The sequence below is a fragment of the Sitophilus oryzae genome, unplaced genomic scaffold, assembly GCF_002938485.1.
Source record: "Sitophilus oryzae breed Bouriz unplaced genomic scaffold, Soryzae_2.0 scaffold_815_pilon_pilon, whole genome shotgun sequence".
NCBI lineage: Eukaryota > Metazoa > Arthropoda > Insecta > Coleoptera > Curculionidae > Sitophilus > Sitophilus oryzae.
This window is the reverse complement of record NW_022147434.1, coordinates 413,445-436,127: the sequence shown is the minus strand read 5'-3', so window position 1 is coordinate 436,127 and position 22,683 is coordinate 413,445. Positions and strand designations below refer to the sequence as shown.

Genomic DNA, 22,683 nt, shown 5'->3' with positions numbered 1-22,683 from the left:
ATTTTAATCGGCCGACTATTTAGTTGCATATTTGTAACCAATATATCCTTATGGAGAGCCACGATCACAAGCGCGAGAACAATCGAGAATATTATAATGTAGAACTCTAACGATATGCACTTCCCATTACACCTTCTACCATCCTAAATGTAAAGGTATTTTAGGAGACTAGACGTCACCTCGCGTCATCATTTCCACTACTGTATGAAATATCCGCGTTTTACCAGAAGCGTGAGCAAAATGGTCATATAGCGACTAACGCCGGGTTAAGAAATAAAATGGCATCTTATTTTACAAAAAAAACTAAAACTAAATTTGAAATTAGTCCTTGTCTACTGATTTCTTTGGCATCTTTGGTAAACCCTGCCCAAGTAACAAAATTCCGACTTCCGACTAGTTTTGAGTACTCGCAACGTTGAAATTGGTACTTTTCCCTACCCTGTGCATACCCAAACTTCAAATTACGTAGCCAAAACGTCGCTACGACGTTGCACTTAAACAGTTGTATATTTTAACCCTTAACAACGTTGGCAAACGTTGTAGGCCACAACGTTGTTAGAAGTTGGGTTTTATACCGTTGTCATTACGTCGCCAGAAGGCATGTTTATTGTACTACAGAATATCAAACGCAGTACAACGTTGTGCGACGTTTCATTAAACGACCCAAAGCAACTTCAAAATTATAACCAATTACTACGTTGGATTAAGGCGACGAGCGCGACGATGTCGATTTTTGTTGTGGAAGCGGAACTATCTACACCTAACCTCAAAAAATTCTGTACTGTACTGTCACATAGCAATTGGATAGGTATTTTTTCTGTTGTACTTACTGTGTAAAGTAAAAGGAAGATGTATAGGAAAAAAGTATATAAATACACAACTTTTTATAGAAAAAGGAAAAGTATTTAGAAGAAAGTCAGCGAGCAAGTCAGTGTCCGAAAAATGAAGTGGAAATAACGAGTTAGGTTCGTCATCCATATCCTCGCAATGATGTATCGAAGGAACGTCCACTTCAATTTTGAAAAGTAATAGTGCTACTAGTGGTAGATTATCATGAATGGATACTGTAGAAATAAATAACAGTACACCTGAAGCCCATACAACAGAGGAATACTGTGAGAATAATGATAACAGTACACCTGAAGCCCATACAACAGAGGAATACTGTGAGAATAATGATCCTACAGACGAGCAGTCAACTGAAGTTCAGTTTCAGCATAAATTCAAGAGAATATTAGATTTTAATTTTCAAATGAGTGGTAAAATCATCAATGCTTCCTATATGGCTTTTTTTAACAATAAATAAATAGAAATACTGATCTAATGTCAGCGATCCTATTAACGAGTATGTGACCACCACCACCAAAGAATCCCAGCTTTCTTCTTTATTTTATTGTTCCTCGGTAAAAAGAGCACTGTAAGAAGAAATTTTCTTAATTACCTCCTAGATGTCGGTAGGGTTCAGAGGTCCTATTTCGTCAAAGCAGATGTCAATTTTTGAACCATAGGTTGTCATAGGTGACCCAAAGGTCAGTTACCGCACCTTATGCACTATATTGGTATTTTAAAGGTAGCCTTAGGCAACTCCGCCATTTTAATACGATTTATCTGTTCGTGCGTTGTGGACGAATCGAATAAAATATCAGAAACCACAAAATACTGCGAATTTCGTTAAAAAACTGTATCTGTTAGGGTTGTAAGCTAATTTTCCTGATATATTTCGTATATTTGTCTCAAAATTAAAAAAAAAAGAAGTTAGATTAACCAAGTAAACTATAATTTTAAAATTAAAACTAGGCAATAAAAAAGGGGGTTTGCCATATTTCGAAGTATCATGGTCACTTTCAACAGTAAACTAATCTTCGTTGATGAATTTCGATTGCCGATATCTCAAAACTGCAGATTTGTCGAAGTTAAATTCACCTAGTTATTTCTTAATAGAGCATAATATATTCCATTTCTAATTCATACATCATCAGCCATCACCAAGTTAGTCGAAATCAATGTTTTGGTTTCCCCATGGTTGAATATAGTAATATTTGACGACGAATATTTTTAACTCTAACCTCAAAATATCGCGAATCGGCATGAAAAACAACTTTTAGCACACGACGTACTACGTCGCCTCAAACAACGTCGCCAACGTTGGCGACGTTGTAGCGACCCTAAAAACATCCACCATTTTGGTGCCTATATAGGTCACTTAGACGTCGCTTCGACGTTGTCCGGCAACGTTGGGTTGCTCCTGGCGACGTTGTAATTACGTTGAACAACTATTTTGCTACTTGGGTGTACAATCGTAACATATTCCATAATTTCCTGAATTTCCCAATAGAGTAACAACACTCAAACACAGAACGCAATAGAGTAACAACACTCAGACACAAATTTCAAATAATAGAAAAGAATTTCGAATACGGTTACGGTTTGGCGAAAGTAAACTTACAAAATAGTAAATACAACTCAGTAGCATTCGCTCTTTATTCCAATACTCTTCAATACTGATTTATTGCGCTGCGTTATGCTTTCGATATCTGCCGACAATTTGGCCGGTTGACTGTCAGTAATGCAGTTCCGTGGATGGATCACTATCGGCACCGGAGAGAAGTCTTGAACCTACTCATTTCTAGTATTCGCTCTATTTTTTTACGGTCTTTCTAATGCTCTAATCTGCATTTTTATTAATTTAGTTTTATCAAAATAAAATACTAATTCACCACAATACACCAAAACACTTTACTTTTGCATCATCAGCAAATAATTAAAACTGGTTTAAAACTAACATTTGGTGCTAACATGGTTAGCTAAGCGCGTGTCTAGGGCAAAAGTAAAGTGTTTTGGTGCATTGTGGTGAATTGGTGTTCTATTTTGCTGTTTAGCACCAAATATTCCAAACCTCAGCTGTAATTTTAGTTTTATAGTAAAAATAAACTTGGATATAGAAATAATTATTTTCATACAATTAATTTATTTTAATACAGGATATAGGACTAATTATTTCTTTGGCACCACCTCGTGTAGCAGTCAATCAGGCAATGCATTATATGGATAATTTTAATTCGGGTAAGTAATAATAAAATTTGTATTTTTTACCGAATTAATATTAATAAGCTGATATCGTCTTGTTTACGCTATCCATAAACAGAATTATAACTCCTTTGAGACATTATTAACTGGAATTTAAGATGCCATAATTCCTTCCAACTTTTGTAGGTAACAACCATGAAATACAATAGAGATTTTGGGTAATAATATAAAATGAAAATGGACACTCATCTAACTATTCTCATAATTTATTTACATCATGAATGTCACATAATATAATAAATTTACAAGAGAACACACACACACACACAGTTTCATCGACATCCTCTTCTACAATGTTTTTCTATCCCAGCCACTGAAGGTATTTTTTATATTCCTTTTGGTAAATGAATTGACTTTTAGGTGGAAGTAACGCTAGTTGTGCTTTTTCAACTTATTTTTAATATTTCCTTCATTTTAATGGCAACTCGAACGTGTGCCGATTTCGTGCGAAAGGTGTTTTTTTTAACAAAAAACTGAGCTCAATTGACAATAATCATCGATTATTTATAAACATCAACAGGTCATTTAATAAAAGACTAAGTTGGCAACAAACAAAGTTCCTACCAGCTGCGTTAATACAAATAATATACCGGAAGATTGATAAGTGCAACATTTACGTCTTTTAGTACTACATTTACGACTTGTATGTATCTTTACTCACTGTCAAGTAAAATTAGTCATTTAAATAATAGTTGAGCTCAATTAGAGAATTGGTGATTAGAGAATAACTCCTTTCATTGGTAAGTCGCTTCCAAATATTCTTGATGTAATTGTTGCATCTATAAAAATATTTTCTTAAATCAAGAGCATAATCTTATCCCAAAACCATACGACTTTCATATATTCCAAACCAAACCAATTTCTGTAACTGAGATAAGGCTTAGTACAGTTAAAACCGTACTCTTAATTAAAACCGTACTCTTAAATGGGGGATACAATTTTTTGTTCCAGGTTCATAGAGTTAGATTCCCATACATTCCCGAAATTCAATAAAATATTTCTATTCCCGTGGGCTGCAAGGTCTTCAGATTGTTGTGCATATAGAACCGACTCCAGTCCTAAACCAGTTTTGCCTCCTGTGTTCCCTATTGATTATTTTAACTTCTAACCACTGTATTCTGTGCTGATTGCTCTCTGCGATACCGGGTTTTGTAATATCTTCTCCTGATACATTCTTCTGATGTTATTTGACTCTTATTGTTAAGAGTTTCTTTGAATATTGAAATTCAGTTGCAGATTGTAGTATTCTCAGATTGTAGTATTCTCAGGTTTAGTTTTTTTTCAATACAACCTTTATTTTATAATTGACTCCTATTTAGTAGGTAATTAATGCAAAGCTTGGTTGATGTTCTATGGTTTCCAATTCTCTTAACAGTTACTTCAATTATATTTGTGGGATATCCATTTCGTAGAAGTCATTTTTTATAAAAGTTTAGCATTAAAGACAATGTCAGTTCAAGATTAAGATTAGATTAGATTTTTCGAGGTGTCAGTAGTATAGCTAGCGGGATACTAGACCACTTTTTGCTCGATGGCATGTTTTCCATCAGCATCGATCCATGAGCCCAAGAAGTATTGACCTTGATTAATTTGAAGGTTATTTCTAAAGAAATAATTCTTGTGTGGGTAGTTCTTGTAAATTTACCAGAGGCTGTTGAAAAGGGCCTTAATGTAATTGTTGGGGGTGGGTGAGGGTAGGATTTTAAGGGTAAGCAGGAGGGTACTGCAAATGCTGCTTTGCCAGATGAAACTCAGTAGATTTAGGGAGTTTGCATATATGCCATGTTATAAGAGTTACATAAGTTGGGGTGCTATAGACGAGAAATTTCCTTAAAATTTAGGAGTATATAGGAGAATAGAAAGTATAGGCCCATTTTACTGTTTCGGATGTAATGTGGTCTTCCTTTTATCTTTAGGTTACAGTCTCCACTCCTATCATTTTTACAAAGTGTAGCAACTTGGAGACTGAACCCTCTATCTAGTCGGAAAAAGTAGCAAAATAAGCGTTTGGCCTTTAACGTTTTATATAAAACCAGCTAGGTATTTTTACACAAATGAAGAAGGAAATTAAAGATAAAGGATTATACTATATCCGTATTGTAGCACATTTTTAGACAACTTCTTTATTTTTAAGATTTTGATGGTCAAACATCAACAAAATATCCCTTATGTTTGGACTAAATTTTCTGGAATATAAAGACTTAATTTAAAATTTCCGTTACAATACGGAAATAGATTGAAGTTTTTTTATTACGGTGATATATCGTTTTATAAAAAATTGCTCGCTATTGTATGGCAAATGCTGAAGCTCTGCAGACCTTAAGCAAGCCTTAACCAAAGCACGTGAATTTTGGGTGTGGCTTAACACGACAGGATCAGGCTAAGCCTTAGGCAGATTTCTGAAATAAAATATATATTTCCTTCGGCCATACACCCGCTTTACCCGACTGCTGAGAGCAACTCGAAAGTAGAGCGTAATAGACTCTTAATAACCAAGCTTAATTAACCTTGTTAGCTAATGTGAACATGAATGTAGTTAGCTAATGATAGCATGAATGAATTTTCCACCATTCCAGAGATATGTTGGCCACCCACCGTTTTATGGCCATTTCCTTTTGCAGAGCCTTTAGAAGTGTTCTGGGCCTACGAATGACAAGCCCAAGGAGATTGTCAACTAAACTCAATTAACATCTAATTATTTTTAGGGCGATTTCAAAAGTTCGACTTTGGCCCAAAAGAGAACATGAAACTCTACGGTCAAAAAATTCCTCCCCTCTATAACCTGTCAGCTGTTACCGCTCCAATAGCCTTCTTCTATGGACAACAGGACAGTTTCTTTGTTGACGGGGTAAGAATTTCTTAAAATTATTTTATTCCTTGCAAACGACTGGGCATTTTGCCACTAAAACATAAAAACGGTGATTTTAGGAAATATACAGGGTGGTCCGAACTGTATTCCGGAAACTTCGGCAGCATATTCTGCCGATAAAAATAAGTAAAAAAGTTCGTATAACATGTATGTCCTAAAATGCTTCGTTTCGGAGATACAGGGTGTAGAAGTTTCATTTTTATTTCGATTTTTTCCAAATAATTTCTGAAGTAACGTCAATATTTGGATGAAAATTGGTGTCTGGGAGTTTTTTGACATGAGAAATTTGATTTTTATGTCAATATGACTCCTACTAGTAGAGGGTGCCACCTACATGTTTTTTTAACTAGTTTAAAGAGTAATAATTTTTTGTCCGTACCTGTATAAAACTACTGAGTAAAAAAATATACATTTACGACGTTTTTTACGTGAAAAAGGTCTCTTGGTATAAATCGCTACGAGTAATGGTCTTAGAGATATTTGGAATCGAAATTATCAATACCTGTGATCATTGACATAAACTAAACATGTTGACTAAATAGTTATTAGACTGAAATCATAAATTTGAAATGTTTTTGTGGCGATCGACTCAAAGTGTTTATTTTTCGTCAATAATGACATGTATTGACTATTTCAATTCTAAATATCTTAAGAACGGTTGCTCGTAGAGATTTTTACAAAGAGATATTTTTTACATAAAAAGTCACAGAGATGTATATTTTTTCACTCTGTAGTTTCATACAGGTACGGACAAAAAGTTATTACGCTTCAAAACAGTTAAAACACAAGTAGGTGGCGCCTTTTACTAGTATGAGTCATATTGACATCAAAATCAAATTTCTCATGTCAAAAAACTTCCAGATCCCAATTTTCATCCAAATATTGACGTTACTTTAGATATTATTTAGAAAAAATCGAAATAAAAATATAACTTCTGCACCCTGTATCTCTGAAGCTAAGCATCTTAGAACTTACATTTATACGAACTTTTTTACTTATTTTTATCTGCAGAATATGCTGCTGAAGTTTCCGGAATACAGTTCGGACCACCCTGTATAGCTATTTTAGGTTATGCTCTAAAAGAAAAACCAATTTCTCAGTGGTTATTTACTTCTAATCAAATTTGCTTCAGCCCCAGATCTAAGGGGGGGACAAACCGGGGCATCTGCCCCGGGCGCCAGTGTCAGGGGGCGCCAAAATCATAATATAATATGGTTGAAAATAAAAAAAAATGCTTCTAAAGTTCACATTCTAAAGTTTCATTCAGAACCTCGCAATTAGTGGAATAAATTAGCGGTTTCAATTAATTACAGTTTTTGCTTTTTAGTTTACGATCATTCACAATGTATAAAAAACACAATTAAAATTAATAGAATATCCTAGCAACAGCTTGCGGTAGTCAGTTGTATCCATAAAGAAAGCCAAATATTTAGCTTATAAAACAATAAACTAACCACGAATTTCTAACCACGATTTCTCTTGATGGATGCTAATCGATGGCGAAAATGACATTTCCCGCAAAATTTGAAGTATAATTAGTAGAAAAGTCAAAAGTTTGTTTACTTTTTCTACTAATTGAAAATGCCTACCACTAATTTAGACGTTCTGAATGAAATTTAAGGGCTCATTCTGTCCCGTTTACGAAAAATACCAACCTATATCTGGATATTTGTAAGTTTTTTAAATTAATTTATTGCAAACGCTGGAGAGAGGGGGCGCTACTATCGATTTTTTGCCCCGATTCAAAATAATTGTAGATCCGGGGCTGATTTGCTTTACCAACAAAATTCAAAATTTGTTTCTCTGGTCTTATTTTTCCTTTTCAAACTTTGTTTCGTTACTTAAATACAGGTTGTCCCATTTTCGTATGTTTTGCAGGGTTTCTCGTTTATAAGTAGAGCTACAAAGATGCGGTTTTCACATATTTTTGTCCCATTTTCATGTGTTTTTATTCAAAGGTTTGAGTCATATTTCAGAAATAATAGATCTCAGAGAAAAACTAGTTCGCCTCTGGAAGACACAAAGACATCTATATTACCAAGATACTAAGGGGGTCACAAAATGCAACATTTTCCCTGTATTTCAAAAGCCAAAGGGGCTGGGCAAATCTGTGTGTAGCATCTTTAGTTTCATAAAAAAGTAGCAAAGTAACGTGGAAACCGCATTTTTGTATCTCTATACTCATAAACGAGAAACCCTATAAAACACAAGAAAATGGGACCCCCTGTACTCTTAAATAAATAATTTTGTTTTTAGGATTATTATGAATCAGCTGAACTCCTTCCGAATGTGGTCCTTATTCACAGAATTTCGTACGACCGCTACACGCATTCTGACTTTATTTTGGCTAGGAACTCGACGGAATTGGCCTACGAACCCACTTACAAACTTTTCAAAGACTACGATGATGGAATAGTGCCTCCAAGAGTTAAGGTTCCCGACAATTATATTTAAATTTACAGCAAGAAAATGTGTATATCTCTAGTATTTTAGTGTGAGCAAATAGGTGTTTTTGTTGTTCTTAATTAGATATAATTTATTTAATTGACTGACTAAATAACATTACGATTAGCCCATTTTTCAATGGATTAATCTCAACACTTTTGAGTGTAGAGAGCAGTTTTTCAATCTTAGGTATGTTTAATCTGTGATAATTTATAAGAGAAGGGCTGCGGAGATTTTAAATGTTAAATAACTGAATTGGAAATATTTCTAACATTAGGTACATGAAAGAATGTGTAGTATAACTTTAATAATTATTAAAACAAGTTTTTTCCCGCGATTCGGCCCGCGTTACACAATCATCCGTGCATTTTCTTTATCTTTTTTTTTACATGTACAAATTTAAATGATCGTTTACCCCTATATAGATAGAGCTAATAAGCTTACAATTACACTCTTTAAACTATGTTTCGAAAATTAATAGTTTTAGAGCTAGCTATTCCTAATGGAAGATTTCAACTCTCGATTTTTTGGGAATTGTATAACCTTTAAAAACAATTAATTTTTTTATTTTTCAATTTTTTACACATTTTTTTACTTAAAATTTGTAAAAGCCTCTAATATAACAATTTTATTTTTATCATCTTTGTAGGGTATTATGAATTTAAAAAAATCGGAAAATTTAAACACCGTGTTTATTTTTTATTCTCTACATAGAAGTCTCTATATCATATAAATCCTCTACATAGTCTTATACTAAGGGCTGGCAAAGGTTAAGCTTGATTTTCATGCATCCGTTATCCGACGATACGATGGTACGATATTAATTTTATTGGTTGATTTTAAAGACTTAGATTGGTTAACCGTTTTTAACCAATCAAAGTCTTTCAATTCAACCAATAAAATTGCGGACAACGGATGCATGGAAATCAAGCTTTAGTCTTGGGTCGAGAATTCATTATGTAAGAAGAGTACAATGCGTTTTATAATGTAGTGAACAAAGAGAGAACAGTAAACACGCTGCCAAACGTGTGAAATAAGCCGAGAAACTGTGCACATTGCACATTGCTACGCTAAGAGACGTGAAAAGGGATATAAAGTTCTAGGGAAAGGTGTACATCATGCGTTCAGCTTCACGATTTAATTACGTCTTGTGATAATTTATTTGTTTATTTATTAACGAGTTGTTGTAATTTTTCCTATAGCTTGAACATTTTTAAGTGCAAGTTAAAAACACTTGCATTTTTGGTAAAAATAAGTCTCGAAATAAGTAGAATTAAGTTGGTGTTCGACAGTGGTCGCGCTATTAGAACTCTAAATTCAAAAATCGATATCTTGAAATCTATTAGAAATAATTGATATAGTCTATAAAATGAATAACTTTGAATTTTGACCGTTATTTTTTACCAACATGGCAAATATAAAATACCTCTGTCAATAAAGTTACTGATATTCTTTCAATTGAGTGACTGAACGAATCAGATAGGTAACTCTTTTTACTTTCGTGAAATAGAAAAGGAAAATTATAAAACAAGTCACAGTTCTGCCTCTTCTTGCAAAAATCAACACGAAATGGCATAATTGTCAAAAGTCAAATGTCATCAGCTTTTGGCATTTCTAAATATCAGACCAATGCCGTCTCTAATAGAACAGCCACGGAGCGAGATTTATGACATCACGCTAGTTAGATACTACGGATTAATAAATATGTTGTAGAATACATGGAAAACATAATTATTCCTCGTGTTTTTGGTTTGTATTTTAAAAATGATATAGTTTACATGAAATATACATAATATACAGTTAATAAATACAATATATTATATACCTATTTATAGTAATAAATACTTTGGCAAATAAACTATGAACCATACAAATGCAGCAAATGTTTTACAATATACAAATAATGAATAGGTACATAAGATAATGGGTAACATGTAAAATATATTTTAAACGTCGTAAATCTCGTTCCGAGGCTGTTCTATTAGAGACGGCATTGCGTCAGCATGGCTGCAAGTTGCTAACCTAATAAAATTAACACTAGAAAAGCCCGCGGGAACTGTCAAATTCAAAGTTATTCGTTTCACAGACTATAGCAGTTTTTCAAAAACTTTCTTCGCAAACAATATGTAAAAATCTTTTGCGTTGTTTAAAATTTTAGAATGGAAAAAACAACCTTATCCGATTTTTCTTATGTAAACATATTGTAAATGATCCGATCTTCAAAATAAAAAAAAGCTTCAATATTTAAAGTGGTTCTTAAGTTATGGCGTGTTACCTATGTGTTAAAAAGCTGAGTTTTTAAATTATCGCGATTGCTGACGTTTTCTCGCTATGAAAAAAAGGGACATCCTAACGAAATCCTTATAATTACATTTCAGATACTCAGAAACATATCTAATGATTTTATCTAGTTCCCTTTTCGAAAAAAAGTCTTAAAAATAAGCGATTTGCGATCGTGATTTTACTTTACTTGATAGGTAAAGGTATACCGCCAACAACGCAACAGCACACCGTCGCATTTCTCTCACTCCGACTTATTAAGATCCCTATGCGATTTCCTTCCACACACATGTAAATACCGACCTAAAAGTAACAGTTGCCAGCACGGTATTAGAAACTATGTATACCAAAAATTTAACTTTTAGTTACCCTTTTTTATGCCTTCCTGAAATAAACAATTTTAATAATTCTGAAAGTTATCAAAATCAAAGTATTTCACCAAAGAATTTTGGCCTCAAAATCATTTGTACAGAAATAGAGATTATACAATGTAAAAATGCTTCATAAACAATCTGCAAACATATAGCTTTAATTTAAAAAAAAACATCAAAATTGGTGCAAAGCGGTGGCCACGTGATGGGACAAAAAAAACTTTTTTAAGTTTTTATATAAATATATGGATAACTATTGCCATAATCAAGTTTTATGTTTATTTTGAATAATTAAATTATTGTATTTAATTATGTAAATTATTTAAATTTTAGGCTGTCAACAGGGGACTAGAATTCTAAATATAAATATTCTAGTATTTTTTTTATCTAACTAATATTCTAGTATTAACCGGAAAATTAGTAAGATTATTAATGTTATGCTTCTATTAATTGTAAATTATTATAAGTATTTTTATCTTCTCGTCACAGCTTATTTAGTACCAGCTGCCCAAGTAGCATCTGAACGTTATCTAACGTCAGGTATACGTCGCGTTCAATAAACCCGACGTCGGGTACCAACGTCGGTTCGACCGCCTGACGACCCTTATTTGCACCTAAATGGAGAATACAGATTCGAGTCGCCTCGACGTCGGTATCTGATATAATAGGGAATGTAATTCTACCAATTACCAACGTCATATTACGTTGGATTTTAGTCACTTAAAATTCGTCGCTAAGCACTTACGTTACGTTTGGTTTCATATTCGCTACCAAGAATACATAAAAACCTAACCAAACTACCTAATTACAAATGGATTCATAATCAATCCTGGAATATAACTATAAGTGCCTACCTAATTTCATATTATAATAATTCTGAATCATTAATCCAGACATCAGTTTTGTCAACGGAAGTCACTTTTTTTAAATATCTGATTAAAATACTCCTGAAAACAACGAGCGCGTTCAAAATTAGGTAGATTTATGAAATAAAAATATCTATAAAAAAGTAACTCGCAAAATATTTTTTTTATTTTCTAGCTGGTTTAATCAAACTGTACTGTGGTTCACACAAACTCAACCTTATCAATATTATTCTACTAGAAATCGGAATGTGAATATAAATTTTAAAAACAAAAAACTATTTTAAAATGGCTGACAATCGGATACTTGTTAAGAATGGCGGATTTCTGTGTCCGACTTAATATGAACTACCAATATACCAATTCCGACCGGGTCTCCAACATTAGTCGTCTCACATGACCGAAGTCATCAAACCGGACGACCGGCAATCGTATTATGACGTATATAATTCCAACGTACGCCACGTAACCTCACTTTGCGTATCAGTGATTTGTGGATTTGTGCAACTATATTTTAGTTTTTGTTTTCTCCTTAAAAAAAAAGGACAGCCACTTTTTTAAGATAGTATATATACAAAATTTCAAAGAATTGGAACCAGTACCTCACATGTGGGAGGAGGATGGGGTCTGCTGGTTTCCTCAGCTAAAAAATGAAATTAAGATGCACCAGTGTAATGCAGCATCTCTTCCGGATAAAAAGCATTCGTGGGTGGAGGCAAGACATCACTACTACTATTATTATTTTGTAAAAGCCTCGACCTCTTTCTGTAAAATGTGGATGAATCTCTAAATTCCTTTTTAGTGTTTTTTAGGCATAATAAAAAAAACTAAGTTTGTTTACAAAAACTTTTTATTAGGTTATGTTCATGATGTTCATTAGGCCGCAAATGCTACTTAATGGGTTGTATTTACGGACGTAAATAGAGATACGTAAATTAGGAATATGAACATAAATATAAATATGAACATAAAATGCTACATAATATATTTGGACGTTACTTTAGGGATTCATCAGTGAGACGTATCCTATTCGGACAACAGGTAGACGTCGGGCTAGTTCAAGTATATGTACGTCGTGCAAGCCAACGTGAGAACGACGTTGGGAAATTAATAAAAATGGTACGTTGTTATTTTGTACGTTGACAGATCGTTGGATTTACTGACTCGGATCCAATGACGTCGCTTTTAATAGGAAAGCGACGTCACCGGTCGTATCACCAGCACGCGACCTAAATTTGCCCTAAGTCTGACGTCGCTTTAGGTCAGATTTAGTTCGAAGTCAGATAGATGCTACTTGGGTGAGCATCTTCGTTTGTTTTGCGTTTCATCTGCCACGCTTGGCCACGCTACTCTTGTACAGGATGGCTCGAATTCGACGCTGATCATTGGGATTTCGGAAACCGTAAGAGATACAGGATCGGTTAAATGGAGGCAAAGTTGCGCAATTTGATGCTCAATAAAATGCCGTATTGCATTTTTATTTTTTATTTTGTTTTTTTTGCATAAAATATTCTGGTGATGGAATTTTCTGTACGAAACGTCGGCAAATATAAAAGTGACTATAATATAGTGTTTTAAGAGTGATGAAACGATTTAATTAAATTGAAAAAAAAAATCAGGTCCGTATTTAAAAAATTAAGTTGATGATGGTCGCCAGAAGCTAAAACGTCAGAGTCAATATTTAATCACACAGAGTTATAAAGCAGAAAAAGTGGTCATGAAAATGTTTTTTTTTAAGTTATCTTAACAAATAAAGCCAGGAAACAATAGAAAACAAAATTGAAAATTCCGTTTTTTTTCGAATATATTCGGAATTTTTCAAAATGCAATACGGCATTTTATTGAGCATCAAATTGCGCAACTTTGCCTCCATTTAACCGATCCTGTATCTCTCTTACGGTTTCCAAAATCCCAATGATGACCGTCGAATTCCAGCCACCCTGTACATATACGAGTATTGCGAGCAGTCAGACTCGATCGTTCTTAAAAACGAAGTGGCATTAGAGGTCAGACCAAGACTTGTTAGATAGAATAATCTAGGTACACAATAGTAGATATGCTCACTATTCACTGTAAGTATAGAGTAAGAATAGACTGCGGTATCGTTATTGAAAATATCTCACTTGGTTTCGCTCTAAACTCTATAATATACTTTAATTATATTATAAATATTAAAAATATCAACGTGATTATAAAAATAAAAGTTCTTTTTAAAGGATTTTGAATATAGGAATAATGTTTATGGCTCACACTGGGATGCTCACACTAAAATATTTCTGTTATTGATCGGATTAAAAAAGGATATGTCTAGAAAATTAAAAAAATATATGAATTTTATCGCAAATAAATTGAATTTTGAATATTAAATCTAATGTTTTTATAATTGGCAAACCCTATATTCAGAAACCCTATCCTAGATAAACTTTAAATGTCATCATCATCATTTTCAGCTTATTCAACCATTTCTCCCTCATAAATATACTCTCTCTGTAGTTGTTCTCTAATCCATTGTTGTTATTGTTGTAATTTCCTAATATCATGGTCCCATCTCAGGTTCGGTATTACGTCTCTTAATTCCTCGTGGGTACCCTCCAAGGTGTAATTCTTGTTGTCCATCTTCCATTAGTCGTTCTTCTTGCCAGATGTCCTGCCCATTGCCATTTGAGCGATTTGACTCTGTGGATGACATCTATCACCTGGGTCTTTTGTCGTATCCACTCTATATATTCTTTTGCGGTCTCTCTTGGTTATTTCCAGCATATTTCGTTCCGTTGAGCGTTGTGTGACCTGCAGTTTCCTTATGATGTCCGTTTTGAGTGTCCAGGTTTCGCATTCATAGGTCATGACTGGTGAATTGATTGATTAATAAATAATATAAAATATTAAATACTTGACTTTTGACCAGTGTGTGAGATGATCAAAATTTTAAAATTCAAAATTGTTCATAATTAAACATCAACAAAAAATTCGTTTACCGTATATAGGGCTCTCTCCAGTAAGTATGATTTTAGAGCTTTGCGAAATGCGGGAAAGAATGAACGACGTACTTAAACAGCCGTTAAACGGTAGCCTACTAGAATGCCGTTAATAGATATTGTGACGTCGTTCATGTCGGCTGAAAGTAATGCTTAGCCTTAAGCTTTTTGCAAGAGCACCTGTGGGTCAGTGGCTGAGGCTATCGCTTCGTAAGCGGATGGTCTGTAGTTCAAATCTCACGCCGACCAAGACTTTTTTATATTTTTTTGCTTATAGCGTGATCTTATTGCATTGGTTTCACACTTTTTGATTGGATTGGTTTAGTTATTTGGCGGGTTGGTTAGCGTGGTTATTTGGAGGGTGTTAACATTGGTTAGTTGGTTATTTGGTGGGGTTGGTTGATTTTTACTAATTTATATTTGTTTTTTATATTTTTTATCAGTATCGAAGTTAGTTGCGTTGGTTAAGTTGGCTATTTGGTGGTGTGGATAGCGTTGGTTAGTCCTTATAAAATTCCTATATTTCATAAAGCCGTCAAGTGCATCACATCAACGACGTCATACCTATTAACGGCATTTTAGTAAGCTACCGTTTAACGGCAGTTTAAGTACAGCCAAGAATGAAAGCGACTTGATATTCAAAGGCAGATGATTGTACATTTTTTTGGCATTGTACAATATTGAACCTTTAACTAGTTCTGAGCTCGGGGTTGGCAGATAAAGATCGTGCTCCGCATTCCTAAGTGGATAGATATGAGATGGCCTTTCGGGAATAGCTAGAATATATGTGCTTGCGGATTAAACAAACGGATTCAAAAATGAATAAAGAAGGAAGAGTCAGTATTTTGAAATTTTTAAAGAAATTCTGGCAGTGAGTTCTACTGTTCGGTCCCAATAAATATCGAACTGCTCTCTTTTGAAGTCTGAAAATACGATCAAATTAGTGTTCTTAACACATCCATGAGCGAACATGTCAAAAATTGACATATGATATGTAATTCGATTCAGAGTGTCATTTTCTGTCGAATAAAGTAAAAAAATACCGAGGATGCCATTTAAAAACCAAAAGTTGTAGCCATTTCCGATGAAACCGGAAGTAACCGAAAACAATTGAATACGTCAATCAATTCTAATTTATGTCATATACTAACATACCAAATATCGTTTTTCTATCTAAAAAAATAAAAAAGTGTGAGCCACTTTTGAGGCGCACCCGGTATAATAAAAAATATTGTTTAGGAAACTCTCAAAATATATTTAATTTTATCTCTTTTAATTTTAAATTCAATATTAATTTATTCTATTATTTATTGTATACGCATATGTGGTACTAGGGAGGTTATTCCAAAGGGCTGAAAGACGCCTGCGTCAATTAACCTTGGACCACAATACACTTGATCGAAAGATCCCGCAAGAACCGCATCTATCGAGAGATCGATACAACGTGCTAACCGCCGCCGCCGCAAATAACTTTATTTTAAATCTTCAAAAGGTCTTACCAATTCGGTACCGTTTACTCGTGCGAGTAGTTGTTCCTGATCCAGATACAGGGTGGCCACCCAGGGGAAGACTACAACCCTCCAAGGTAAGCCGACCTCGTACCACGTGTTTTATTTTAGCAGGAATTTCTATTTTCTCGAGTATATTACAATCATTTCTTTATTTCCTTTCTAAACAAATATCTTTACCCAGTTCTGATAAATCTCTATTACGCTAATTTTATAAGTTCCTGTATAGTCTATTTTTGTAACTTTTTGAACATTATATTGCGCTTTTCTCAGTTTGGAAAGATATTGACTTACCTGCTTACACTGACTCTTCATTTATTGAGTTGATGCTGAAAGAATCTTGGATTTCTATAGTCTTTATTTATTTTAACTTTCGGATTACTTTCCTGTCAAACGTATCACTGATTCATGAGCTTGGAACACACTCAAAATTGCTCTTCTACAACTCTCAGTGGATGACATACCGAAAATGCACAACTTCGAGAAACAACTTACTATAGTATTGACGAATAAAAAGGCTATTTCTGTAAAATGTAGATGAATGTCTAAATGCCTTTTTAGTGTTTCTTTAAGCATAATAAAAAAATTAAGTTTGTTTACAAAAACTTTTTATTAGGTTATGTTCATGATGTTCATTAGGCCGCAAATGCTACTTAATGGGTTGTATTTACCGACGTAAATACAGATATGTAAATTAGGTTATAAATATGAACATAAAATACAACAAAATATAATTGGACGTTACTTTAGGGATTATCAGTGAGACGTATCATATTCGGACAACGGGTAGACGTCGGGCTAGTTCTAAGTACATGTACGTCGTGCAAGACAACGTGGGAACGATGTTGGGAAATTAATAAAAATGGTACGTTGTTATTTTGTACGTCGACAGATCGTTGGATTTACCGACTCGGATCCAACGACGTCGCTTTTAATAGGAAAGCGACGTCACCGGTCGTATCACCAGCACCCGACCTAAATTTGCACAAAGTCTGACGTCGCTTCAGGTCACATTTAGTTCGAAGTCACATAGATGCTACTTTGGTGGTAGTACACATTGGTTGAATGTTTTCTTCTTTAGATCAAATGGCATTCTAGACTTGAATGTGATTGAGTTTCTTCCATAAGTACTCCACACTAACTTATTTTTTCTGTTGATTTCTGGTAGTGGAGATCTCGAGCTGTGTATTAGTTATCCCAAATATATATTTTCTTCTACTATTTCCAGTGTTGTGTTATTTATTAGAATATCTTTTCTGTCTACTAGTTCGTTATACGTTACTTTAGTTTTTGCTAAATTCATTTTGAGACCCACTTTATTGCTGGATGTATTCTGTTCGTTAATTGGTGCTTGTAGTTCTTCAGGGCTATTGACAATTAGAACTTAGGACTATATCACCAGCGAATCTTAGATGGTTAAGATATTATCCATCTATTTTAATCCTTTGTTGGTCCAGTCCAGTTGAATGAAGATTTCTTCTAGTGTTGCTGTAAACAGCTATGGGAATCGCGTCTCCCTGTCGTACAACTCCTTTGCCAGTTGGGGACTCTAGGGTTGTTTTATATATCATTACTCTTGATTTGGCTTCTTTGTACATATTGGTGAGTTTCTATATAAGGCCTGTGGCCTGTCAATATCTTGTTTCACTAGGGCTTCTATTATTGCCTTGGGATATATCGAGTCGAAGGCCTTCTCAAAGTCTATAAATGCTATCTGTGGCTAGTGGAAATTCGTATTCTTTTGTATGCAGATTAACTCTTAACATATCGGAAAATTTTACTGAAAAAGAATTATACAGAAGATTAGTTTTTAAATAAATTAGGTTTGGAACTCCGTCATCTTCCGCCAATTGACGGCTTACATCACGCACACTATAGCTTATTTGTATTAGTTGATGTTCACTACAAATTAGTACAATACTAGAGATAACTATATAACTAACTTAAAAGAGTGTAGGATCATATTATGTGCATCATGTTATATTCAAATACAGAAAGATATTGAAATACATCTACAGTTTGTTTCATCGCCGACCTGGACATATGCTAAATTTACATCCCATGTAAATTTTAAAAATAATAAATAAGTTTTGTCCCATTTTATTTTACAGAAAATTTATTTGATACCTTTTAAAGAACTTCTTAAAATGAAGCAAATTGTTCATTTTGAATGATTTATAGGAATTCCGTTCTTGAGTTATGAGAGATAAATATATAAAATATAAAAATAAAAATACTAAATTAATCAAAAAAATATAATACGGTCCTGATTAGAATAACTAACATGCCACCTTCAAATTCAATATTTTAATATCAAATTGACTTTAATGTTGAGAAAAATCATATTCATTCATCATATTGACTATATACATGCTAAATATAATTTGTAAATATGAATTACACAACTAAGGAAAAAATGCACAGTCCTTTACAAAGATGCAACCGGGGGGGCATTGAAAATGATGAATAAAAACGTCAAAATATGATTAGTGTTAATATGAGTGTATTACATACATATGTTTAAATAACGAACTTAACAAAAAACAACAGATTTAAAGATTCACTGAAAAAGTAGTAGTGTTAACATTAAATAAAACATTATCAATAATAATTATGCGATCGCACCTATCCGTAAAACAAGCAAGCAAAAAAACCTCGAAAAAAACAAAATAACATACAAAACATCAGGTTAACATGATGACAGATCATGATCGATGACAGATATAGAATTCTTACGGAAAGTTACATTTTACGATATAATTTTTTAACTGTTAAAGGCAAACCCCATTTAAACACAAAACTTTTTAACACCTACTACTGTATCTAAAAGACATTTTTTTTAAATTACTAAATTCTTAGCCACGCTTCTGTTTTTCTTGGCTGTTGTGCGTCACGTCACAGATTAACAGGCCCACGTTTGCACCACAAGGCGATGCTGCAGACCACTAGGTAGAGAAATTTATGTTATACAACTTGTAGTCAATCTACACAAATATTATCAAAAGCTTTTTTTCTTATAAAATGTGTTCAGATTTTGTAAAAAGTATAAGTCAAAATCGCAAAACTTAAAATTGATGAGTTTCTTAGTTTTTAACTAATATAGTGGCGAATTACAAAAATTCCTTTTCAATGAAAATTAATCAGTTACATAAAATAATTTAATAAATTACTAGCTTTTTCCCGCGACTACGTTCTACGTTCGCGTTACACCTCGAATCGTTCATGCATTGATTTAAATGATTTTCTACTTCTTTATAGAGAGCTAGTGAGCATAGATGTTTTTTTATTTTTCATCTTTTTTTATTTATTAAGAGCACTAATACTCTCTTTATAGGTTATTTTTTATTCTTTGAAGGATAATTGAGGAAGATATATTTCGTTATGATGTCACTAAATAAACCCTTGTATATAATTTTATACTGTCTGGTTTATAATGTTATAGTATTGCATTTTCGTACAGCAAACTTTCATTCCCTATTCTACTCCCTAAGTGTATACATTTCATAAATTTGCTTTATCTTTGTGCCAATTTTTATGTGTATAATCCAGAGGTCACCAAGTTTTATATAAATTTTTACTAACTTTACCCATTTGGTTGATGAATTTCAAAAATTTCTTCTAATTCTTTTTGTAGGATTTCATTCTTCTAGACCAAATAGTAAGGAATTTTCATACAACAAACTGTTCCGAATAATTTTACTCTCTAAGAGGATGAATTTCCTAAAATCGCTTTGTGTAGCTAATTCACTAATGTCGTTTAAACGAACCTTTGTGCTAATATTTATGTATGTAAAGCTGGCGGCATGAACTCACTCTAAAATATCTAAAAACGTTATATATAATCTAACTGACACACCACTGACAATGACAAATAATTTATTTCTGGAGGTATTGTGTGTAGGTGTTTTTCAGGTATGTTTTAGTATTTAGTCGTTTTATACAAAGAAATAGCCATTAAGCACTATAAAAATACTTCATAACAAATCTACACATATATACTTTTCATTTAAAAAAAGAATCATCAAGATTGGTAAAGCGGTTTCGGCGGGATGGATGCAACAAAAAAACCCTTTGAGCTTTTATATATGTATGGATTAATTATTTTTCCAACATATTTTACTTTGCAAATTTTTATAAATAGTCAGACTCGCCAATATCGTACTCCGTGTCCAGCCTGTTTAGCCAAACGTAGGCCGATTCCTCTTCGACGGCGTCGTGACCCTGGCCGAAGGAAGAGTCTTGAAGACGCTCATCCGCGCATAGGAATAAGTTGACTGCGTAGCGTATTGCGTATTAATCGATTCTGAAATTTTCTATCTCGTGTATAACATGTTCGCAAGTTTATTATTTTAATCTCGATTTTAATAGATAAATGTGTGAAATGCCACCTGAATATCTTCCGCCATGACATGTTTTTACTTTTTTGTTATGGTAAAGTGATTTGTATAAACTTTATTCAATAACGTATATTTTCCTCCATTTGTGATTTTTTAATTTTAAGCGAAAATTAAGTATAACATTTTAGGAAAAAGAAACACTGTAATATTTAAAAGAATAAGAAGAAATTAGTCTTATTTTGAAAGGAAAATATAGAAAAAACTCTTTCTATAGAAAAAGTCTTTATACTAACCAGAATCCGGTGACATATACGCGGTCTCACCGGAAACATTACTTATTACTTCGCATAACTTGAAGAATATCTACTTTTAATAATGAACACTTCAGAAATACACCAGTAAAAACATTTATTATTTGAGATTAAAACTCGAATTAAATTATAAATATTAGTTACCTATGTTGTTATAGCTTTTATAGGCCTGTTTAACGACTTAATAAGTTACCTAGCGAAAAAATCTGTGCGCGTACCTACCACTATTGTTACAGGTTAATTCGTTAAAGAAATATGTTACACAAGTTAAAAACGCTAAAATTTTAATGGTATTACTTGTGCATTATTGGCCTTATAATGTAATTTGTTGGAATTATATCTTCTTTAAATATAATTAGACTTTTTAACGACTTTTAAGTTACCTAGGAAAAAATCTGTGCACGTACCTACCAGTATTGTTACAGGTTAATTCGTGAAACAAATGTGTTACATATTATTCGTGGTATTAGTGGTATTATATTGGAATCAGCTTGGCATTAGTGGGGCATTATATGAGAAATTTTGGTATTTAATTTGTATTTTTGGCATTACTTTGGCATTAGTATACAGACATTTGTCAGCGGTTTACTCCTTGTAGATAATCAAAAAGTTTTTTGATAAAATTTGCTTTTCATGTCAGATCATTTCTATGAAAAATTACATTAGATTTTTATTAAAGACGCTGGGTAATTAAAACATTGACTAATAAACCTTGTCCACTTTAAATACGGGGTCACGAAATATCCTCCTTGGAGTGTTTGGGTTAAGGGGTGTATAATAAATTAATCGTTGTTTTATAATAAAAACCATAAAACATTTATTTGTGAGTAAAATAATGCAATGGTTGGATATCTCTCCTTTATAATTCGGTGACTAAAAATACACTAAAATAATTAGAAAAAAAATCTTGTACTTATTTAGTAATTACGTCAATATTAATTAATTGACTTTCTAGTCTATTTTATTTTATGTACAAATATATTATTAAATTTTAAGCATTAAGTAATAAAACACTTTGTGCCCTCTTATATCGTAAAAGGTTACGAAATATACTCCTGGTTACACCCCTTACAGAAAACAGTGTAAGGGGTGTAAATAAATTGTATAATCACTGTTTTTTATAATAAAAACTATAAAATATTTCTTATTTGTGAGATTAAAAAAACAAAACAATGCATTGGTTAAAATAAGTACATTCAATACTGTTTTCAATTGTTAATTCAATAATGTGTTATAACATAATATAGCCATTACTATTATACTATTATTATTAAAATAATATGTGTGTAACATATTTCTTTAACGAATTAACCTGTAACAGACATTTATATGCCCAGTATATTTTTGTTTAACAAACCAATCAGGAAAAATCCAAAACCTACCGTTATAGGAGGTATAAGACGATTAAACTTATATAATGACAACTACTTATCGGATAACAAATTAATTACTACTGTCAGCTAGTTCAGCTACTGTCTAGGTAGAATTTACCTAGAGTACCTACACCTACCTATGATGATGTAGGTAGATTAAAGCTTATTTTGACGTTACCTCTCACTTCGGTGTCACAAGCTGAATTTTTCAGGGATGGAAGTACAGTACATCACAGTACATGATATGGGGACCCTTATTCCGAA

At 33.0% G+C, this 22,683-nt stretch overlaps 1 protein-coding gene across 1 annotated transcript; it reads left to right on the top strand.

The window, feature by feature from the left end:
• The first annotated feature begins 1,057 nt into the window (after window positions 1-1,057).
• Window positions 1,058-9,235, top strand: LOC115889572 (lipase 3-like). The gene is made up of 4 exons (XM_030909625.1): window positions 1,058-1,204; window positions 2,982-3,063; window positions 5,793-5,935; window positions 8,213-9,235. Exons 1-4 carry the CDS (start codon window positions 1,058-1,060, stop codon window positions 8,408-8,410), a joined length of 570 nt encoding a protein of 189 aa, XP_030765485.1. The 3' UTR covers window positions 8,411-9,235.
• Window positions 9,236-22,683: the final 13,448 nt, after the last annotated feature.